General features: G+C 37.9%; 1 protein-coding gene across 4 annotated transcripts; it reads right to left on the reverse strand.

Annotated features, from left to right (window-relative positions):
* Positions 1 to 1,842: 1,842 nt before the first annotated feature.
* wt1a (WT1 transcription factor a) lies at positions 1,843 to 21,072 on the reverse strand. 4 transcript variants are annotated; one of them, XM_083561106.1, is made up of 9 exons: positions 20,278 to 21,072; positions 16,013 to 16,135; positions 14,835 to 14,937; positions 12,088 to 12,171; positions 7,861 to 7,960; positions 6,234 to 6,378; positions 5,097 to 5,186; positions 4,378 to 4,461; positions 1,843 to 3,642 (listed from the first exon to the last, which is right to left on the reverse strand). In XM_083561106.1, exons 1-9 carry the CDS (start codon positions 20,672 to 20,674, stop codon positions 3,521 to 3,523), a joined length of 1,248 nt encoding a protein of 415 aa, XP_083417232.1. In that variant the 5' UTR covers positions 20,675 to 21,072; the 3' UTR covers positions 1,843 to 3,520. The 4 variants fall into 4 exon arrangements, with proteins under 4 accessions (XP_083417232.1, XP_083417234.1, XP_083417231.1 ...); XM_083561105.1 differs by having other exon boundaries at positions 3,109 to 3,642; positions 4,369 to 4,461; positions 20,278 to 21,071; XM_083561108.1 differs by lacking the exon at positions 12,088 to 12,171.
* Between the last annotated feature and the right edge of the window lie 344 nt (positions 21,073 to 21,416).

Genomic DNA, 21,416 nt, shown 5'->3' on the forward strand with positions numbered 1-21,416 from the left:
AAAATATTCTGTAAGTTAGAAAAACAACGCTGGAAAATGAAGTCGTCTTCCAGCCGAGAAATCCAAAAAAGTATTGGAGTAGAGATAAGGAAAGTGGTGAATGATGGATTGACATTATATATATCTTTTTTTTGCTTTATTACCTCAGTTATTTTAATCCTGTGCTCCTTAAAATTGATATTTGATTCCACACAGATAGAGTAAGTTACACTGGGTCTTAGTGTTTAAAAGGAAATTTAGAAAAGGTATCTAGGAATAAAAAGGGAATCGATTAAAATCAAGCGTAAAAGTCGGAGTTGAATTTCTAGTGCTTTAGCCTGTTTCATGTCTAAGTATAAAAGTTTGTAAAAATGAAAACAAAAATTATCCACAAGGATGGAACTGCTTCGAATGTATTCAGAATTACGCTACATGTCGCTGTGAGAATCCAAAAAAAATCTTCTTCTTCAAAAATGTAATTCGTATGAAAAAGTGTTTTCCAAAATAATATTTAAGATCAGATCACATCCTAGAAGGCAACAGAAAAAATACTCCAAAATAGAGAACAAAGTGGCAGTTTTTAATCGAGAGTTTTTAAAGGAGCTTTATGTAGACACTTCAATGCAGAGCGAAGACAATTATCCGCAAATGTTTACAATTATTTGTCAATTGTCGATAACTAATAGCCAAATTAGATACAATAATCGGATACGGGGCATTTGTTGTATGCAGATGCCTGTCTATATCATGTATTAGTTCTGCATTTATAAGTGTTTTTAAATAATTTCCATACATATATATCTTCATCAGACAAGAATTGAGGGATGTTTAATTGTTACATATGAATACAAGTGCTAATGTTTATGCTAATCTTGCTTTTGTGTATTTAGCCTCTTACGCTGCCACATTGTTAGACCTTGTTAGACATTGTTGTAACCTACACACTTCTGGGAAGATGTTTCACTAGATTATGGTGTGTGCTTGTGGAGATTTGTGTTCACAGGGGTGTTAGAAAAGTCAGATACAGATGTGGGTGAGGTGAGGAGGGCTGGAGTGCAGTCAGCGTTCACATTCATCCGAAAATTGTTCAGTAAAGTTAAGGTCAAAGCTCTAATGCAAGCAAAATCTTCCACTCCAACCCATGGAAACCATGTTATCATGGAGCTCGGAAAATGTAATGCAACCGCTTTCAAAGATATCCTACATAATCGTGTGTTTTCAAATTAGTGGGAACATTTTGGGAAAAAAACAAACAGGTGTCCCAAGGATTTTGTTCATGTAATGTATAACAGTGTCATTTTTGTTGAAGAATAGAATATACACAGCATTTAGGTTTTATGTTAGGTTAGGTTATGTGCTTTCCCCATTAAGGCATTACTAAGAGCATTTATTACCAAGCATATCTGTACATCATTTTCACAATATTTCTACTTCTCTACATATAGTGCATTATTTCATAGTCTGTTTTACTTACATCTTGTTTTATTATGCCTGTACTTTCTCCTTCACTGGAATCTCCTGTCCCCAAAATCATTGTGAGTGTAAACATACTTGATAATAAAGCGATTTCTGATTCTGATTCTGAATCTGATTATATTCCTTGAGGTCCGAAAAGAAACCCAGATCCATCTTATACTTTAATGTTTGGGATTTTTCCTGGATTCGTTTTTTTTTTTTTTTTTTAGACTTGAAAAAACACGACAGGAACATGGTCAGATGCTAGAATATAAAATTAGCTAGACTAGCTAGATACAGATTCAAGAATTTTCAACCAGTTACAGATTTCTTTTTGGCTGAGGTAATCAAACACACACACACACACACACACACACACACACACACACACACACACACACACACACGTTTTTTTTTTACCGGCATCAACAATTTAATTATAAAAAAAAGGGTTATCACTAACATACTGCATATATTCATATGATACAGATAAAACAGTTCAAGAACAAAAATTCCATCCGAGTAGTTTTCACATTTCCTCTCTTTTTTTGCGAACGTGAGTCACATTTTCCACAAAAAAAAAAAAAAAAGTCTTCTATTTCTTGTTCCAGCTGTGGATAGACAGTAATATTTACAACTTGACCACAAACCAGAGTCACATAGCCAGTGTGACCTACTGATAATTTAACTCCTAATGGTTACAGAGAGAAGCACTATTTACACTGCAGACGTCCAAAAGCTACAGAGGTTATACTTTAATGATTGGTCCATGAATACAAATATCGGAATTGTGATATAATGAAGTGGGATTCTGGATACATGGGAGAAAATGAATGCTCGGTTTATTAAAAGAAAGAGACAGACAGAGAGAGAAAGGGAAAGAGAGAGATCTTAATTTACAAGAGAAAGTAATAAATTAAACTAAAAGGTCCTAGGAGCTAGTATAGTAAATATAACGTGCACTTATTGGTATACATCTCGACGGCACTAGCAAGGGCATGATCGGGGTAAAAAGGCTTTCATTGCTGCTACTTGAACTGCCCGTAGTGTCACGCTGTCGTGTCTAAGACTAACGTCCGCTGCCCAAATCAATACGATTATCATACACCTGGTTTTAGCAATAATTTAGCATTTTAATTTCGCAATGCCTGAAACGCCCTGGTGTTATGCTACGTAGAACTTTAAAGGTTACAATTTTGAGATAGTTGGCAAGTTGTAATGATGACAAGGGAATGGACAAACCGTTTATTATACCGCTTATTAGTTTCTTATCTTGTTCTTTTACGCTGTTTAAAAATGCAAAGAAAGAAAAAAAACCTCATCAATGACTTTTGCTAAAGAAAATTAGATTTTGTGTATTTAAACTTGTCGAAAGTACTGAATTTAAGTAGCTTTCACATAACAAATACAACCAACCAAAGAGTTTGTTATTACATAATGTTATTACTAGTCAGGGTTTTTTTCTTTTTCTTTTTTTTTTTTTGCAATAAAAACACGAATTGAACAGACTAAGCTGACAGATTTATGATTTGTCCACCCCTGTTTTTTTCCACATTTGTCATCATGGTGAAATCCAATAGAAGTTCTGTTTGCAGTAAAATGCTGACTCAGGCATATTTCTTTTTCTTTTTTTTAAACCTTTTATTGACTCATCTGGGAATTTTTATATATATATATATTTCAGTTGATTTTGCTTTTTGTGCATTTTTAACCTCTAAAGGCCAGCTAGCTATTCCATAGCCTGAGTCATTATCTGGTATTATACTCACCTGCCATTTCCTTGTTGTTCTTCAGAGCTTAATTGTCGTATTATGTGTCTCATCATACAACACAGGTTACAATTTATTTTTTATATAACACTTATGGGCAGGTGAAGTAAATCCTAGACCAGCACAAAATTCAATCTTCAGCCATAGAGATATTGCAGGCTGCAAACACCACCAGAGCTTAATTCATCTTTTTTTTTTACTTATCAACTAAATACCAGGGCCTTCGTGAGTGTTTTTTAGAGTTAAATGTGCAGAGCCGAGACCTGCAGAAGTGGGATATATCTGACAGCAGAAGCAGCTTTGTGACAGCAGGGTCTTTAGATGGCAAGCTGAAGTTTGGTCAGGTTCCTCTGGTGCATGTTGTGGTGCCGAACTAACTCATCAGATCGGGCAAACTTCTTCTGGCAGTTTGGCCACCTGCAATTGAAAGGCTTCTCACCTGCAGGAAGAGAGAAGAGCACTTTAGATCGGAGAAAGAGCTTAGATCAGAGATCAAGGAAGATGGTTTGCTAAAGAAAATCTTAAAGTCACCCCAAAACATTTTCTTTTTGCACATAATTGGCAACTTTTTTTAGTATCATAAATGTACATATACGGCATTTGGCGGAAGCCATTATCCAGAGCGAATAAGTTATTTTACTTATACACATGAGGGTTAAGGGCCTAGCGTAAGGGCCCAGCAGTGGCAGCTTTGGCGGGATATTAACTCAAAAGCTTTTAATCAAAAGTCTTAACATTGAGCTAGCACCTCCTGAATAATTGCTTTGTTATGAAAGTCAAAAAAGTCATTAATCAAAACTGATCTACAAATCAAATTTCCAAAAAAAAAAGTCAAATTTCAGTTATGTACAGTTTTAACCGTACATATCCACCACTTCCATGGGGAGATCAGTGTTTTGCATTTGCATACTAGAAGTTGGTTGGCTCTTGAATTTTATGATGTCATAAAACATGCGTTTTTTAGTTTAAAATTGGGCTGAAACACCTTATTTTTGGGGGGATTTTTAAATCAGATTTTATCATGTTAAGGGTGACTTTAAGGAGGTCATGATTTCTAAAAAAAAATAAAAATAGATTTGCTAATATAATAACAAACCGGATATGACCTCTTAGATAACAGTCGAAAAAGAGAGTAAAAATGTGAAAAAATAAAAGTTTTACGCACTTGTTTTACCTGTATGAGTCCGGGTGTGGGTCTTAAGGTGGTCTGACCGTGAGAACTTTCTCTGACATGTCTCACACTGGAAAGGTTTAACGCCTACATGCACACACACACACACACATATATATACACAGACACACACACACACACACACACACACACACACAACCACACAAAGAGAGAAAGAGTACAGGCTACAGTAGAGGCCAGGAGGGAATCCCTTCTAAGAGGACGAGGACTAAGAGAGCAAAGTTACATCTCTCGAACACTGGATAGATGATGTGAGAGTACGTCCGGCTAGTAGCAATACATCTGCGGCAGGCAGTGAATCAGGAAAACGTCGCCATCTTCAGCTCGGACACTTTCTCACAGACTTTCTCACACGTTATGACACATTTCTAAACATTCATGCAGACAACCGACTGCATTATATCACCGTGTTACATCGTATTATTCAGCAACGATGTACTTCTGCTAGCAAAGGGTCATTTGTATTAGCTTTAATGGCTTACATATAATATACACAAGTGCCATAAGGAATGAGTCATAGTAAAAAAATTGTAAAAAAAAAAAAAGCTGCTTATCTATGATTCTTAATCTGTCTCTTAAAGCACAGAAAATAGCCTGGTTAGCGTCTTACATCTAGTGTAAAAAAAAAAAGAAAAAAAAATTTGAAAGCTGAAAGAAAAAGGAAAGACAGGACAGAAGAAATGATGATAGATGAAGCGAACCTGTGTGTCTCCTCTGATGTCTCTTCAGCTGGTCTGACCGGGAAAATCTCCGCCCGCAGTCTGTGAAATCACACTGGTACGGCTTTTCACCTGCAACACATTTTTTTATTTACTTTCAAATACCTAGAAGAGAGCCAAACAGGAATTATACGATTTATTTATCACCAAGTATCATCATTCATTGCTTCATTGCAACAACTGGAGCGATCACGATGACCGTCACAGTGACTTTGTTTCATTTGAGGTAAAGAATTAAACACTTAGGAGGGAGCTGTAATTAGAAGGCATCAGCGAGGTGCTGAAACAAAGCAGAGATACGCTTACAACCCGAAATTTTGATGATTATTTTTATTATACGGTATTGTATTTTATTCCTGATATTTGATTGGGGCGCTGAATCTGGAATGTTCAAGGAATGTTCAAAGAACTTGGTCAGGTGTCCACAAAGTTTTGACCACGGTGCTATATAATGTTGTGAAACCATAATCAATGGTCTCATTTATTTATTGTTTTCTTTTGAAAGTGTTGATGTTAGAATCTTATTATAGAAAATGAATCACCTTCTGACCAATCAGAATCGAGAATTTAACTACAATGTAGTATAAAATCACCGAGTGCATCATGTGTGTCAAGTGTGTAGTGTTGGTCTTGTTGCTACCATTCTTCCTGGATCTGTGATCGATGGTCAGAATTGGGCCTCTGTTTCTTAAACTGTTGTTTATCAGTTTTACATTGGTCTTTATTATCTGACTCAGGCTGGGAGTTGGAATAGATGAGTGGGGAAAACACCAAATTGTGCAGTACAGGAAATACGCGTACTGGAGATACACAATACGTAGTTTCCGCGCTAATGAGTCTTATCTAGAGTCATGCTTCTCAGAATGGAGTCTGACGATCCGCAGGGGTCGGGAATTTTCGTTTTTGTTGTGCAATTTACCACCCACTATTAGCATTGACGTCAACTGCAATCTAATGACAAGTTTAATAAAAAAAACGGGGGGAATTTCAGAAATGAAAAAACACTGGCTGCAATAAATGTGTTTTGATATATTTAAAGGATTTCGATATATCAAACTTGTAAGCTTTTTAATAAAAAAAGTATTTTAGAACCTCTGATTTGAAGAAACATTTCTGTACCTGTATGTTTGCGACTGTGCATCTGTAGGTGAGAGAGTTTGAAGTAGCGCTTGTTGCATCCCGGGTAGGCGCACATGAACGGCCGCTTCTCGTTGGTCTCGGAGCGTACGATGGCTGGAGCAATGCCCGGGACTCTTCTGACGTCCTACAGCGAAAGATTCACACGGACAAGAACAGTTTTGAGGTTTAATTGTAAGACACTCCTTGCTGTGGTAAAAGTGGTCAATTCCTGCTGCGCTTCAGGTCTCAGGCTAGCGATAGCGCCATAAAAGACGCGATCGCATCGCTGTTGTGTTTCTTAACAAAAAATTGTTCACTCACCAAGAGCTCATTATTGCAAAATTAGCTGTGAAATTATCACAGGGATTCACCCTTGCCCACCGATTTAGCCGCCAAATGGGAGCTGTTAGTCACGGATGTTAGCCCGACCTTATCCCATGGCCGCTCTCCCCCAGCCCTCATTTGCAAAACGTTAGGGCCCATCTGCTCTTAATTAGCTAGCGCTTAGCATAATGGCGTTTTTTTTTCTATACGCTGCCGTGGTAATGAATGTGTAGTAAATGCTATTGATAAGTAAATTACTAAAGTGTTTAAGGCTGCACTGCCAGACTTATAGATTGAACCCCTGGGAATGATAATGTGCCGCTGTATGTCACTAGGTGACCAACATGACTATTGTGCTAGTGTGCTAGTTTTTTTTTATAGTGTGTATACTAAGGTCGGTCAAGTACATGCTTATACAGGCTGTTTTATATACACTACTCATTAAGATTCATTATAATTATTGCTTCGTGTGCATGACCGGGGTGTGATGAATCTTTGTTACAGAAAATATATGCTTTAAACTTCATGCTTAACGCTTTTTAAAACACTCAGGGATTTTTTTTTTTTGCTTTTTTAAACAATCTTCTGAATGAGGAGCTAGCTCTGGAGAATATCTGCAAGCACTGCTTAAAGACCGCTGACAGACATTAATTAAGACCTAATGATTTATTAGCATGTGGTTGCAAATGGAAACTGTAGCTTAGTTTCTAATGGAGATTTTTTTTTTTTTTGTTGTTTGGTTTTCTTTTTTTCCCCTGTTCTCTCATCCAAAAAATGCCTTTTAAGTGTCTTAAATGTTCTGGCAGGCTCCTGTTTCCTCTCACACGACCCTTTCATTGAGTCAGAGCCATTCTTTGGGGCCTTATTGTTATTTATTTGCTGTTCGTTTCACTTACTCGTTCATTCGGGGCTTCTTTATCACTCGTCGCCTTTTTAAGCGTGCGCTTTCGCAGCGTGGTTATGTTAGTGCAGGAGTGTGTACACTGTGTGTGTGTGTGTGTGTGTGTGTGTGTGTGTGTGTGTGTGTGTGTGTGTGTGTGTGTGTGTGTGCATTGCCCTGCCCTTGGCCTTGTATTAGCAAATGCAGGAAAACTATGCCACTACAATGCCACACACCCATATACTTTTTGGATATTATATAATTATATAGATTTATTATATTTATAAAGTGTATGTTATAACGACTTAACAATATACTGATTTTGCCTTGTAAACAACTGTGCCATCAGTTGCTGGTGTCTGTAATGGTATGATCCAGACTGCACTGTGCATTATTTGGACTCTGTCTTGTCTGTGTACTGACCTGAATTCCTCGGAAGACTCCATGGGTGTGTATTCGGTACTGGGTGCTGCAGCTGTACACCATGGGTGTGCTCGGGTCGTTCTCATAACCCGGTGTATGACTGTGGGAGGAGGAGACACACAATATTTTTCTCGTGAGAGATTTAAAATTCCTAAAAAATTCATTTTATTAAGGACAAAAATCACAAATATTATTTTAACACATATATATACCTAGCTGAGACGTTTGTTGATGTCTTCTAAAAATGTGTCCAAATATTTGTATGCATGCTTTATATTGTATCGAGACACATAATCCTATACAGAGTGTGTAATGATGCCTGTTAATAAATGAATAAATGAATGATTAAAATATATTCAAATAAATTTTTTTTTTTTAAAAATGGCTGCCATTTGTACCATTATAGGGGTTTGGAGAAGTATTGTTCATGTTTATTGATTCAAGTCATACTGTGTTTTTAACCCCATCAAGTTACCTAAATCCATATATATATATATATATATATATATATATATATATATATATATATATATATATATATATATATATATATATATTTATTTATTTATTTATTTATTTTTTATTTTTTTTTTACAGCACAATGATCAGCAGATGTTGTTTTGAACGTGCTCTATAAATAATTTTTGCCTACTTGCATGATACTAATGATAATCTGAGGTTCAGTAAATAAACTGTAGCTTTAAATGATAATAAAAAAAGATTATTATGAAATATTTTGCTGTCTGAATGATGCCGGTGGTCAGCAGATGTACATTCTTTTTTCTTTTTTTTGCTGTGGTTATGAACACAGTCTGACCTCCAGTTCTTTATCAGCAGCTGATACATTGTGTGGATTTATTGCATGTAAAGAATGTGCTGAAAAGTGAAACACCAACATGTCACCAGTCACCACATAATAAAACAAAACGACGACTGTCACCTGCCTTTTCTGCGCACCTCGTTTTTATCCCCTCCCTTCATGTGTATTGCATGCGTTCTTACTTCTTGTGCTTTACTGTGTGAGGTTTAGGTGACATATATAGGGCAAGACTGACTATAAAACACGGAGGCTCATCTCTATAACTTATCTTGACATCGGGGCAAATTGCTCTCTGCTCTGAAGTGCAATATATTCACCTCAACAATCCGAAGTAGGGCCCGTTAGGCAGACGGATGGGGAACGCAGGGCCTCTTGCTCTCTCCTGAATTTATACCTGAACTGAAGTACACTGGCCTTTTCTCTGACCCTGGATTTGCACAAGTTTTCTCTGTTTCATCCCAGACGTTTCCCAACGCAGGATTTATAGGTCTCAAACCGCATCCTATGACCAAATACTAAAGTATTTACTTTGTCTTAATGTAGATTAGCAAGCACACAACTAACGTCTGTACTTCGCATGTGTACTTACTGGTAGCCATGTTCATTATTCATGTTCATGTTCAACATATTACTCTCTTTCTCAACTACATTTATTCATCCAGCTGTTTTTACTGCACCACATTAGTCATATTTCTTGTGGACAGTTGTGTGTGCTCTACAACAAACTCGGATGTATGTAAGTATGGCGTTTAAAAACAAATCATTTTGAACCGGCGAATGCGTCTGAATGCAGCTTCATTCACTCAAAACCTTTTCATATTTTTTCATATTTTTTTATTATTATTATTATTATTATTATTATTATTATTATTATTATTATTATTATATTTTAATTATATTATTATTATATTATATTTCTTTCATTTCGTTGCATTTTGACCAAATTGCTTTATTCTTTTTTATATTAAATAATTATATTAAATTATATTATATTATTTTTATATTCTATTTTTATTTAAAACACGTCTGGGCATCCTGCTACAGACGATGTTTATTCCTTTTAAACTACAGCAATTTACCAACACTAGCACAATTTACATTTATATATGTCATTTATATTAATCTATTTATAGTAGCAGTAACTATGCAGATTCTATGAAAACATATTAGTTTATTATAGCAGCTATAAATACATCTTTCCTCTCCAGCGTTCGACTAATGCTGCCTTTGAAGCACAAAGTCCTTCATCCTGGTAAGATTCTTAGATTTACCTTTTGACTGTTACAAAGCTCTGGGGACTGGAGACTCCTTCCATAAATGTTAAACATCTCCTCAGAAAAAAATCAGCCTTATCATATTGACATTTCTAAATGTTTTTAATCCCTTTTATGTGCAGCCTGACATATTATTGTGTGTAAGCTGCTGTTATAGAAATGATAACATATGAGCAAAGTAATATAAACCTGTGCCTTGTGTTACAGCCGGAACAAGCGTTTACTATCACTATCTTGAGATAACATAGGAGTAGATACTGAAAAATCACTTTGTGAAATGAGCACATTTTTCTTCCTTTTTTTTTTTTCAGCACAAGCCAAAGTTATTAAAAGACGTCCGTATCCTGACTAAGTAAGGGTGAAACAGTGACTATAAAGCTCTCTTTGTCTGTCCGTATGCAAAGCCAGCCAGACTAAAGGACACTGCAAAACAGCATCCTGTGATAAATCTTCTCACAGTTCATTCGTTCACAGGCTCCGGGCCGCGAGCAGAGCCCCTGCTTGTATGTCTATGTCTAGGTGAAGCTTTTTCAGGGATGAACAGATCAGCCGGTTGGATGGATACAGGCTGAGATCATCTTTGGATAGAACAGCACCAACAGCACTCGTGTATCCATCCCCTGGGGACACACTGGGGCGTCTGATATTTTTTTATTTTTTTTTTAACTCCTGGAAGGATGGGGGTTGTGGATACTCGGCGGCATCCCACAGGAGGATCAGCCGTCCCATTGTGCAGTGATGCACTTCCACTACTCCCCCAGTGCGCTCCTCTTCCTCCCTATGGGCCGGCTCTCGGCCGGCTCAAGGCTGCAGTGTCACGAGGGAAATATATGGCCGGATATCACTCTCCGTCCAGACAAAACAGAGTACGCACACACGAACCACAGAATTTTGAAAGAATGGGGCAGGCAGATGCAAGGATTTTTTATTTATTTTACAAAATTATATAATATTCCAATTTTGAATGGTCTGTTCGAAACATTAGACATATTGATGTCATTTTATCATATTTTCAGGCTTGACTCTTTCTATAACAGCAGCTCAGACAGTAGTCCTGGCTGCAGATTACGGCTTTATATCAAGGTGCTCGTTTTGATACGCTGAAAATTTATAATTGTTGCTATGGATTTTTTTTTTTTACATTTCTGAAAGAAGTCTCCAGTAATAGTATTTACATTTATGGCATTTGGCAGATGCTTTTATCCAGAGCGACTTACAATTGTATTTGTATAATTGGAGCAAAAAGAAGACCAGCAGCGGGAGAATGGTGGTGCTGGGATTGGAACTCACAACCTTCAACAATCAAAAGTTCAACATTTTGACCACTGAGCTACCACCCCTCAGGGCTGTAACACTAACTATAAGTATACAAGACCAAACTCTTTTTGGTTTGGCATCAAGAAAAAAAAAAAAGCCTGATGAGGGAACTGCTGTAATGTAAGAAAAAATAGGACCTAACTTTTTTCATTAACATTCCAAAACATTAAAAGTTACTATATGGATGTAATCTCTGGCAAAATTTGCTTTGGGAAAAACTGTTAAAGAAAAATAATCCCACAATGTTTTGCAATTTTTGCAATGCAATTTTAACATAATTTAAATTAAATTTTAACAATTTTTAACATCATATAAGTTTTGGTTGCATAGTTGATGGGGGATTTTATGTACTATTGATATCCTTTACATAACTCAAACAAATATTCCATTTAACATATCCATTTTTGTCTTTAATACTTCATAGCATAACGAAGAATATTAAAATTTTGTTGCAATTTTTTTGCCTGTTATAAAATATGCATTACCACAAGCATCTATATCTGATTCAAATTTATGGTTTAGCACCAGCGCGGTTTATATACGGTTTGGTGAAATGAACGTCTGATCGAAAGGACATGAGTTTAAATCCCACCACCACTAAACAACCACTGTTGGCTCCTTAAGCCTCAATGATGTGAAACTGAGGTAACTATAAGTCACTCTGGATAAGGGGTGTCTGCCACATGGCGTAACTGTAAGTGCATTGGCACAACCTGGCCACGATTTTGTGTTCTAACGTGGACTCGTGGAAAAAAAAAAGCACTAATCCACATGCGAAATGAACTCCTTCTGTGTTACCAGCTCGCTTTTACATACCTCTTGATGCTGGATGCCAGCGGGTTGACAGGGTTCCATGCCATGCACTCCAACTGGGATGCCATTTGGTATAAATTGTCACTGCTGGGGTTCAAATAAGTGAGCATTTCAGTAAATGTGTTTGACCAAATAAATTTTGCTTTCTGTTTTTTTTTTTTTTCGTTTTATTTTACTGTGGAAGGAGAAAAGCCCTGTATTACACTGTACGGCAAAAAAAAACATTTCAACTTTGGCGAAAGAAAAACGGGTTTGAAAAAGGGGCATCCTGGGTAACGGCTAATGAATCTCTCAGATACACACACACAAAGAAGGGGGTCATCCAGACCAGCAGGATAATCACTTAATCAAATGAGACCATTTCTCCTGAGCAAGAAGTTGCCATACTTTATTGAAAAGTCAACTGGAGGACCATTAGTTACTCTGCCAGGTGCTTAACCAAACACATAGTCTGGATTTATCTTCAGCTGCCCTGACATCACGGCATTGAAAAGAGTGTTCTGTGGTGAGTGGTGGTACCTGGTACAGTGGAACTGCAGCTTTGGCGTCATTATTGGAATGCAGCCTGAACTGCTTTAGCATATATAACGCTAGCAATATGTCATGACTAGTGGATACAAATCAGGTTTTAATGGATAACATTGTAATAAAAACCAGTGCTTTCAGAGCAGAGCAAAATACCTAACTGCAAGACTCTTGATGTCCCTTATCGTGCAGAAATCCCTGCAGTATGAAGGGGTGGGAGTTCATTCCTGTTCAGTTTACACATTCCATGATTTCCTTGTGCTTTACAAAGCAACAATGACCCATCTTTGGCTCTGGTTTTGATAACTCCATGTGTTTTTATTCCAACCACCTTAAAACGACTTAAAACAGCAGCTCAGGCTGTATAAATAGAGAGCTGTTGGTACCAGGCATACGATCAGTATAAAAAAAAAAAAAAAGAAGCTACATAGCATTTTGATTTGAGGATTCCCAGTTCCCCTTTAACTCCAGCAGATAGGAGTCTGTTTATTACAACATGCCGAGCGGGAACTGGAACACGAAGCCAGAGCAGAGTGGAAGCTCGCCTATCGACCTGGTTCCGCTGTTTGGAATCGTTATGTTCCCTCGGAGATTCAAAACAACGTCGCAGAAGCATTTCAGGAATTCCGGCAGCTCTGTTTTTTTTTTTTACGCGCTGCTAGTAAGCGCAGCGGGCGTCTCAGGCCGTGCAGGGAACTCCTCGGAGAACGGTTATCAGAGGGAAGGAATTCGGGCCTGGTTAGAAAAGTGAAAGCCAGTGTTGGAAAGGACAGTTTATCTTGGCCTGGTACATTCCGCTATTCAGCACCTGACCTCTTGTGAGTTGGAGCTGCTGCCTGTAGGACGGAAACCCAGCCTTGTTGTAGTAAAGTGCCATCAATCAAAATTGCACATGTTGCCGTTTTAGTGCTCGAGGTGCTTGTTTTCAGAACCGGGTTTGACCGAGAGCTGACGTTCTCATAGAGGTCCATTTCATAGATGTATATTAAGTGTTTTAAACAGCACATATTGTAGAATCTATTGAATCAGTAAAACATGAACCATTTTTCCCATGTAACCGAGTGGACTAGGATGAGAACTGAATTCTGTCAGGCAGTAGATCAGCAAGGCATTTACTACACAACTGCATGAAGAGTTACGAGTTCAAAACTCGAATTCGGCTCATCCTTGTAAAGGCTATGCCGTGTTTTCTCCTCCAAATGAACATCAGAGTTTATAATATTAAAACGCTTATGCACTTTGCACCTTTCACTTACGCCAAAGTAAAGAAAGGGGTTGTCCATGCTTTTCTTACCCACATCCAACATGAGAATAGCGAACTACAAATAACAAACTTGCTTCATAAATCCAAGTCGTTTGTTTTCCATATTTACTTTTGGCAGCGTGAAAGGAAATGCGATTAGAATGCATGAAAATAAGCGCCTAGTTTTTATTTAAACGGTTATTTATGCTCGTTGTCATTATTACATTCCAGCACGGTTGCACAAACCTGATTTAATATTTGAGCTACTTTTAATTAATAATCAAATACCATATAATATAATAAATAGCTGACATCGAGCAACCAATCAGAAACAAGCATTTTCCTTCCAGCCCTGATATCAATCTGTATATACATTCCTTTCTAAAATAAAACCTTAATTGCTCGACGTTACATCTCTTCGTCCTTCCTCTATGCACTGGGCATGCTCGGTGTTAGCCTGACCTTTAGGGGATGAAACAAAGCCGCTGATTGCAACCTGTTTGTTTTACATCCTGTACTATTTACAGATGACCAGAGGTGAATTTTTCAATTTCCTGTCTTCACTGGTTGCATAACAAAACCTAATAAATGATATAACATCATGCATATCGTCCATTTCATGCATCCTTGAGACGGGACTGTGAATTTTCTTGCAGTTAATGGTATGCTTGGGGTATGTGTATATCACCGAGCTTTCTCACAAGCTTCTGGATAGTTTTTTGGTGGGAGTACATTTATGACACTAGGTTGTGTGTACTTTGGTTGTGACCTGTTGAAAGCACATGGTCCAGGAAGTTTTAAACAATAAAAAAAAAAAATCCTGTTTTAATCCAATCCAGTGGCTATGATGTATGTTTTTAATGTTATTTTTTCCCATACTGTAAATGGTTTCTTTGTAAAAAGAAACAACACTCTAGACACCAATAAACATTTACTAGGCATGAGTAAAGACAGCAGGAGAAGTTCTTTGTTAGGATCGTACCTGTTGTAGGGGTTTCTGAGGAGCAGCGCTTGACTTCCTGTACAGCTCTCGGAAGGTGTGTGGCAGCCGTAAACAGGGGGAGGGACGGGATACTGCTGCTCACCTTATAACACAAGACAGCGAGCCGTTAGCAATAGGGAAACCGCATTCGTAACGCTCAGTGTGTCTTCCCCCATGCACAGACATTCATCACGCTCAAAACGAATAGGCTTGAACTCGAGCCTGTGGAACAACTTTCCAACAAATAATACGGTTCAGCCAATAGACCAATTCGCTTCGGGGATTTTCATCTTAACAGCTTAAAACAATGTCAGATTTTCTAGGCCTCTCCCTCGCTCAAGCCTTCGAGGCTCTCACTCCAGGAACACATGCTTAATTTAGAAAGTCAAGCCTCTTTTTTTCCCTTTCATCCCTCTAACTAATGAGGACGATTCCTATGTGGACACTTTGTATGCGTTAAGGCTCGTGGAAAAGATATAATGAAAGCTCTCGGCTGCATGCTTCAAGTATAATAACGTTGCTGTTCTAATAAAACGCATGGACAGGCGTGTATGTGTGTGTGTGTGTGTGTGTGTGTGTGTGTGTGTGTGTGTGTGTGTGTGTGTGTGTGTGTGTGTGTGTGTGGTGAGGTCGGTCTCAGAGAGGGAATCCGAGCTCAGGGAGGATTTAGGGAGATGCAGCCGAGTACACTCTGCACTTATGAAAACAGCGGTCTCGCTCTCTTTGAAGCCGTAAAGCGGGTTGACCTCTTGCCTGCTCTTTCAAAGTGCAAATGAGGAATCGGTGCCCTTGCTCGGCCACGTCCCAAACGGCAAACGGATCTCGCCGTTCTAAACTCGACGAAAAAGGGTCTCTCGCGTCGCTGTTCTGGCGAGATATCCGCTCGGTGGTCTGCGGCAGGCTTTACAACCCTGAAACGGGCTGATACGACGTTACTTAAAGTATTTACATACGCTTTAACTCAACGCTGTGCGAGAAAAAAAAAGCGAGCTGATTTACTGGCAGGGGAAGAGTGCAACTTGACCTTGGATTGATTTGGACAGAATTTTGCTCTTTGACTTCTGAAGCAAAAGGAAAAACACTCAGGCGCTCGGCGAGTACGTGCCAGAGCTTAGCGATTTGTACAGAGCTCATAAGGAGCGAGACTGAGTTGTAATGAGTGATGATTTTTTTTTTACCCATATTGCTTTGCTGAGGGATGGTGTCTTCATGTTTGAAGGGGTGGTTGGGGAACTGAGTGGCGTGGTGGGACGGCGTGTGTCCGTAGTTCGTGGCTCCGTCGAAGGAAACGGCACCGTAACCTGTTGAGAGACACGCGTTAAGGCAGTGAAAAAATGAGGGATCGACTTTGAATTTTTTTTTTTACTAAAAGCAATAGTTTGCAAGGAAGTATTCAAATTCAGCACGACAGTGAATTAGTGAATTATAATGTGTATACACATTTTCAGATCATTTGGTTGCTCAATGAATAATGAATAATGAATATATAATGCTACATACCGTAGATTAGCAGTCATTTCATACAATGACATTTTCGGACAAATATACAGAAGCTAATCTACATTTATATGAAAATATCATAACTAAAATCGTAAAAAAAAAAAAGTTTTAGGCTGATCATCATTTCTGAGTGTATTTTTATTGTAGATTTTATTTTTCATTTCAACACTTAGACATTTGCTTGAAGAAACCTCTCGGCAGCTAATGGTTAGGTAATGACCCTCTCGTACCCTACTGACCCTTGGTCCTCCTGACTCAGGGTTGGAGGGGAAAAGACCAAGCCGTGAGTGCAAACAAACGCTCCACAGGATGATGCAGTCCGAGAGCAGACACGGGGTTTAGGGTATGACTCATGCCTCGGGTGACCCCGGGTCATCATTGGTCTCGTAAATCACGACGTCCTAATGCGGCTTACATTAATTACATACAACCACTTTCACCTCGGTACGACAGAGAAACTCATTAAAGAGGGTCATTCCTCTTCCACCCCACCGGGTTAGCTGATGGGCCCGGAGACTGGGAGGAGCACTCTGAGCCATGGGGTGTTTGTGTGTGTGTGTGTGTGTGTGTGTGTGTGTGTGTGTGTGTGTGTGTGTGTGTGTGTGTGTGTGTGTGTGTGTGTGTGTGTCTGTGTGGTTATTACCAAAGCTAGCAGTTTCAGCAGCATTCCTATATTACCTGTATAAGTAACTGCCTGTTGCAACAGTGTACACAGAAATGTTGCTGTTGCTATATTTGATATATATTTGATTATATATAATATATTATTAAATTGATATATTTGATTATTTAATTATTCCAAATATACATCCTCCATCTCATTCCCCTATCTATCAATCTATTATGTATAAAAAACGAATGTTCTCAATTGATTTCATTTGAAAACCATTGAAAACATTATTGATCAAACGAAAACAGACAACTTTTTGTGTTCACTGAAACTATAAAGGCTGGTCAGAGTAAAGAAAAGAGAGAAAAACGACTTAAAAACATGAACATTACTTCAGTAAGTTTGAGGTAATTATAAGGATAATTCTTGTTTATTTTAACAACCGATCCCCATCTCTCACTATACTCAGCTACGAATGAAAGATTTTACAAAATGTGTAACTACAGTGCAATGGGGTTATCGAAGGTTAACAGTGGAGCAGTTTGAAAATGAGAAAGCAAACATCATGAACTCCGATTTTCGTACTCCAGGGTGATTTCAAAATCCCTGAATGGCAAATATCACCAATAATTATTTTACGCCTTATGCTTTATCTTTACCTGCTTTGTCTTTATGATAATAGATTTCATACTGTTTCATGTGATATATAGAAAACATGTTGAAGATAAAAAGGTGGTCTGGGTTTTATATTTTATTTTAATCTTTAAAAGAGATCTTATAATAAAATCAATTCCAATGGTGGTTATTTCACATAAGACATTATGAATTCGAAAAAAGTCTTGGAGTAAAATGATTTCTGTATAGTGGCATATTACCGAAGAATTCCTGAAAAATGTGTGTAAAAATCTTTTTTTTATACATCTTTTTTTTTTTTTTTTTTTAAGTAACAATTAAAAATATATACTTTACACATGTATTTGTTTTTGTAGGATTAAGGTTCAAAAGTGTCATTCTAATTGTAATATCAATGTTATTTAATAGAATTAAATGCAGTAATTAATCCAGTACACATTTTATCTGTTTTATTAGATATATCTAAATAAAATAAATAAATAAAATTTTAACATCTACACATATGCATATAAATATGTACATGCATATATATATATATATTTTTTTTTTTTTTTTTGTTGTTTGTTTGTTTTTTTGCTCACACTGAAAGTGTGCTATATAAGAATGATGCATACATTTCAATATTGCAAAATAAGAACCATCTTTTTTTTTGAGGAAATGGTTTTCTTACTGCACGGCCACAATTTGATCAATGCTCCCTATGACCAAAGCAATACGTTTTTCTTTCAATTAAAAATGAAACGTTATTTAGTTTTTTTTCAGGGTGCATCATTTCGACTAAACATGACACAATTTGGGTCAGGATTTTCATTTCATTTCAATAAGTATCCAAATATTTTTTTTAAATATGCATTTTATTCAAATTAAAATGGATGCAAGATTTTTTCAAGATTTTTTTTTACAGTTTAAGTTGTTAAGGTACAGCATTCTAGATAGGCATGTAATACATATCTACTGACTGGTGGCAAATCAAGGGGAAAAAAATATCTTCAGGCAGGTGTACTCAATGATATAATTAAGAAGTTAACTTCCACTGTTCTCTGGGTCATGCATCATATCACATAGGTAGGTGGTAGCTCAGTGGTAAAGGCAATGGACGTTGGATCAGAAGTTTAAATCCCACCACCACCAAGCTGCCACTGCTTTGAGAAATTCCCTTAACCCTGTCCTGCTCAGTTGTAAGTCGCACTGGATGAGAACGTCTGTCAAATGCTGTTAAGTTAAATGTAACATAGAACAGGCCTCCTTGCCCTTCTACTTTAGATCATGATCATAGTTACTAAATAACTATGTTGTAATAACAATCACTTATTACACTGTATGTGGCGACATTTTCGGGGCAAACACCGCATTTCATAGCGACCAAACCGACGTCCGCATGCAGATAAAATAGCAAAAATAGGTTTCGATTGAAATTCCCCAGTCAGTGACTCTGATGCTTGTGTGTGAGTGTGATATGCTTGAAAATGCTAATGCAGGACATGTTCAGCATAAAAAAGCAATTTGTCAGCAACCACATGCTTTGTTTTCCTTTCAGTCGTGCCTCGTCAGTGTAGAATAATCGTGCCAAAAGTCCTTTTAAGAAATAATACTGAGTCACCGTCATTTATCAAATAAAAAAATTTGTCCGAATTGTTACATTTGAAGTGAACTTCATGAAGATAATTATATCACGAATATTTAAATGAACCTGATTAATAAAGAAATGAATACCATTATAATATTTAAAAAGTCGCTACTGCGTTAAAGGCAGAAGCAGTAAGTCATTCCTAAATCACACTGTTGTCTATTGTGTAAATATAGAAGTTAAAGAGAATATTTAGTTCAGTAATACACACATGATAGTTTCGAACAATTCTTAGAGATTGAGACGGTGCATGTGTAAAAGTATTTATCAGTAAAACAGGGGGAAAAGATATGATTATTGCTTTACTGTCTATTTTTTTAATTGTATAATTACTGATTTTTATTAACGACATTTTAACCTGTTGTTACTCCACATGTTGGAATCTCACACAAGTACTACAAGAGGAACAAACGTTCGGATTACTTTTTCACTGTTTCCATGTTGATCCCTGATGAAGACCTTTCCCTAAAAGTTCTCCTTTTAACGCAAATCAGGGCATCCCACAGATGAATCCAGTGAAACATTACTGATAAATGTGCTCTGGGTGGAGTTTACGACCCTAAAACATTAACACCAATAAGGAGAACACATTGAGAGCTCCAGTGAAGGCCGCTCTCTGAAATGAGTGTGTTCCTGACACTGTGTGTGTGTTGATTTGTCGATTTTAGGATTATTTATCTTCTTGTTTTTTGTGGAAATCAACTCTTTTGAACTTTGTTTTTACTGTCAAATGAAGTCCAAGACATTGCACGTTTGTAGGTTCCTCTTTGATTAGCGACCTGATTAAGTGCCTGAGGAACCTGGATTTCTCGAAGTGTCTTTTACGTTTATTTTTTTGTTTGTTGATTCGTTTCTTAATTTCTGAGCACCTAATTAATTTTTTATAATGTATCATTTTTCAATCCAGATTTCTACAACTGTAGAAGTGTGTATGTAATATTAAATGAGAATAAAATGATAGACAGTTATTTAGAAAAGCCACAGAAGATCAGAATATAAACCTCAAATCAGAGCATTGACATAAAGCACAGTTTGTGCGAGAATATCTGAGTGACAGAAAGCGATTTATTTACCCTGGTTCCTGGATCCATTCTGGCTGTCCATGCAGTTGGACAGGTATGGGCTGTTACTGAACATCCGGCTCTGGCTGGTGGGGTTCTGATTAGGTGCTGGCGCTCCGAATGCTCCGTACCGACACGCCCCGGTACCTGTAAACTGTCCTGAGAAGTGGACGGTGAAGGCACTGAGACCACAGTGTGGGTCCTCATGGGGGTCTGTGGAACCCCAAGCGGGTTCTTGTTTGATGAAGGAGTGTGAGCCCAGTGAGCTGTATGGGGCACCAGTATGGAAATCCAGCACAGGTGCCCACTGAGGGGCACTGCTGACCGGCAGAGGGCAGTTCCCGTTCCCCGCTGGCAAAGCTGGCACTGGAGACAAGAGCGTGTTGAGGTCACGTACGTCTGAGCCCATGGCGTCTGACTCACACGCCTCGGAGAACAGCTCCAAAATGAAAAGACAAGGAACAAGTCTGAATTCAGAATCCGAGACGAACGTTGAGTCGCAAAAAAAAAAAGCAATCAAGCCCAGAAAAATTTCATGGCTGAGTTCTGAAACGGAGAGATATGGACATCAGCGTGAACGTCGCCTCCATGAGCGTGACACTTTTCTTCTCAAGTCAAACTGCAGACCAAGAAACTGACAGCACGAAGAACGAGGGGACTCGATGGGATTGTCTCTACAAGGTCATTCTCTGAATGGAGTGAAGAGGGAGAGGAAGCTAGGACGAGGAAGGAGGAGGTTAAGGAGAAGGAGGAGGAGGAGGAGAGGTGTAGCTCCTTTACTCGTGTGTCTGTTTTCTTTGGAGGCCAGAAGAGTCAAATAGAGGCAAACGGAGGAGGCAGAGGGAGGAGCCAGAGCTCGGGACTGATGAGAGGAGCACTTCATTCATTTCCTCCAGCCTATAGGACGCTTTTCCCTGCGCACTCCACATCACATTCATGGACCCACAATAAGCCTGAGTGTGTGTTTATAAGAGTCAAGTAGGTTAGATGGATAATGATTTTGTGACTCTGTGCTTTGGTTTAATTTTCTCTGAATGGATCCACCGACCGCTTCCCATTATTTTAGTTCGAATCTATTTTACACCTAAAATTTTATATCACCTTTTTAAACGCATGTATGATCACGGGATATTTAGTTTTATTTAAATAAA

Source organism: Silurus aristotelis, assembly GCF_946808225.1.
Source record: "Silurus aristotelis genome assembly, chromosome: 14".
NCBI lineage: Eukaryota > Metazoa > Chordata > Actinopteri > Siluriformes > Siluridae > Silurus > Silurus aristotelis.

Excerpts from the sequence above, each read along its gene's own strand:
- wt1a (XM_083561105.1), bottom strand. The coding sequence starts at position 20,674 with ATGGGCTCAGACGTACGTGACCTCAACACGCTCTTGTCTCCAGTGCCA. Across the intron at positions 6,379-7,860 it reads GAGTCTTCCGAGGAATTCAG|GACGTCAGAAGAGTCCCGGG; the intron begins GTCAGTACACAG and ends CTTTCGCTGTAG. Across the intron at positions 5,187-6,233 it reads GCACAGTCGCAAACATACAG|GTGAAAAGCCGTACCAGTGT; the intron begins GTACAGAAATGT and ends AATGTGTTGCAG.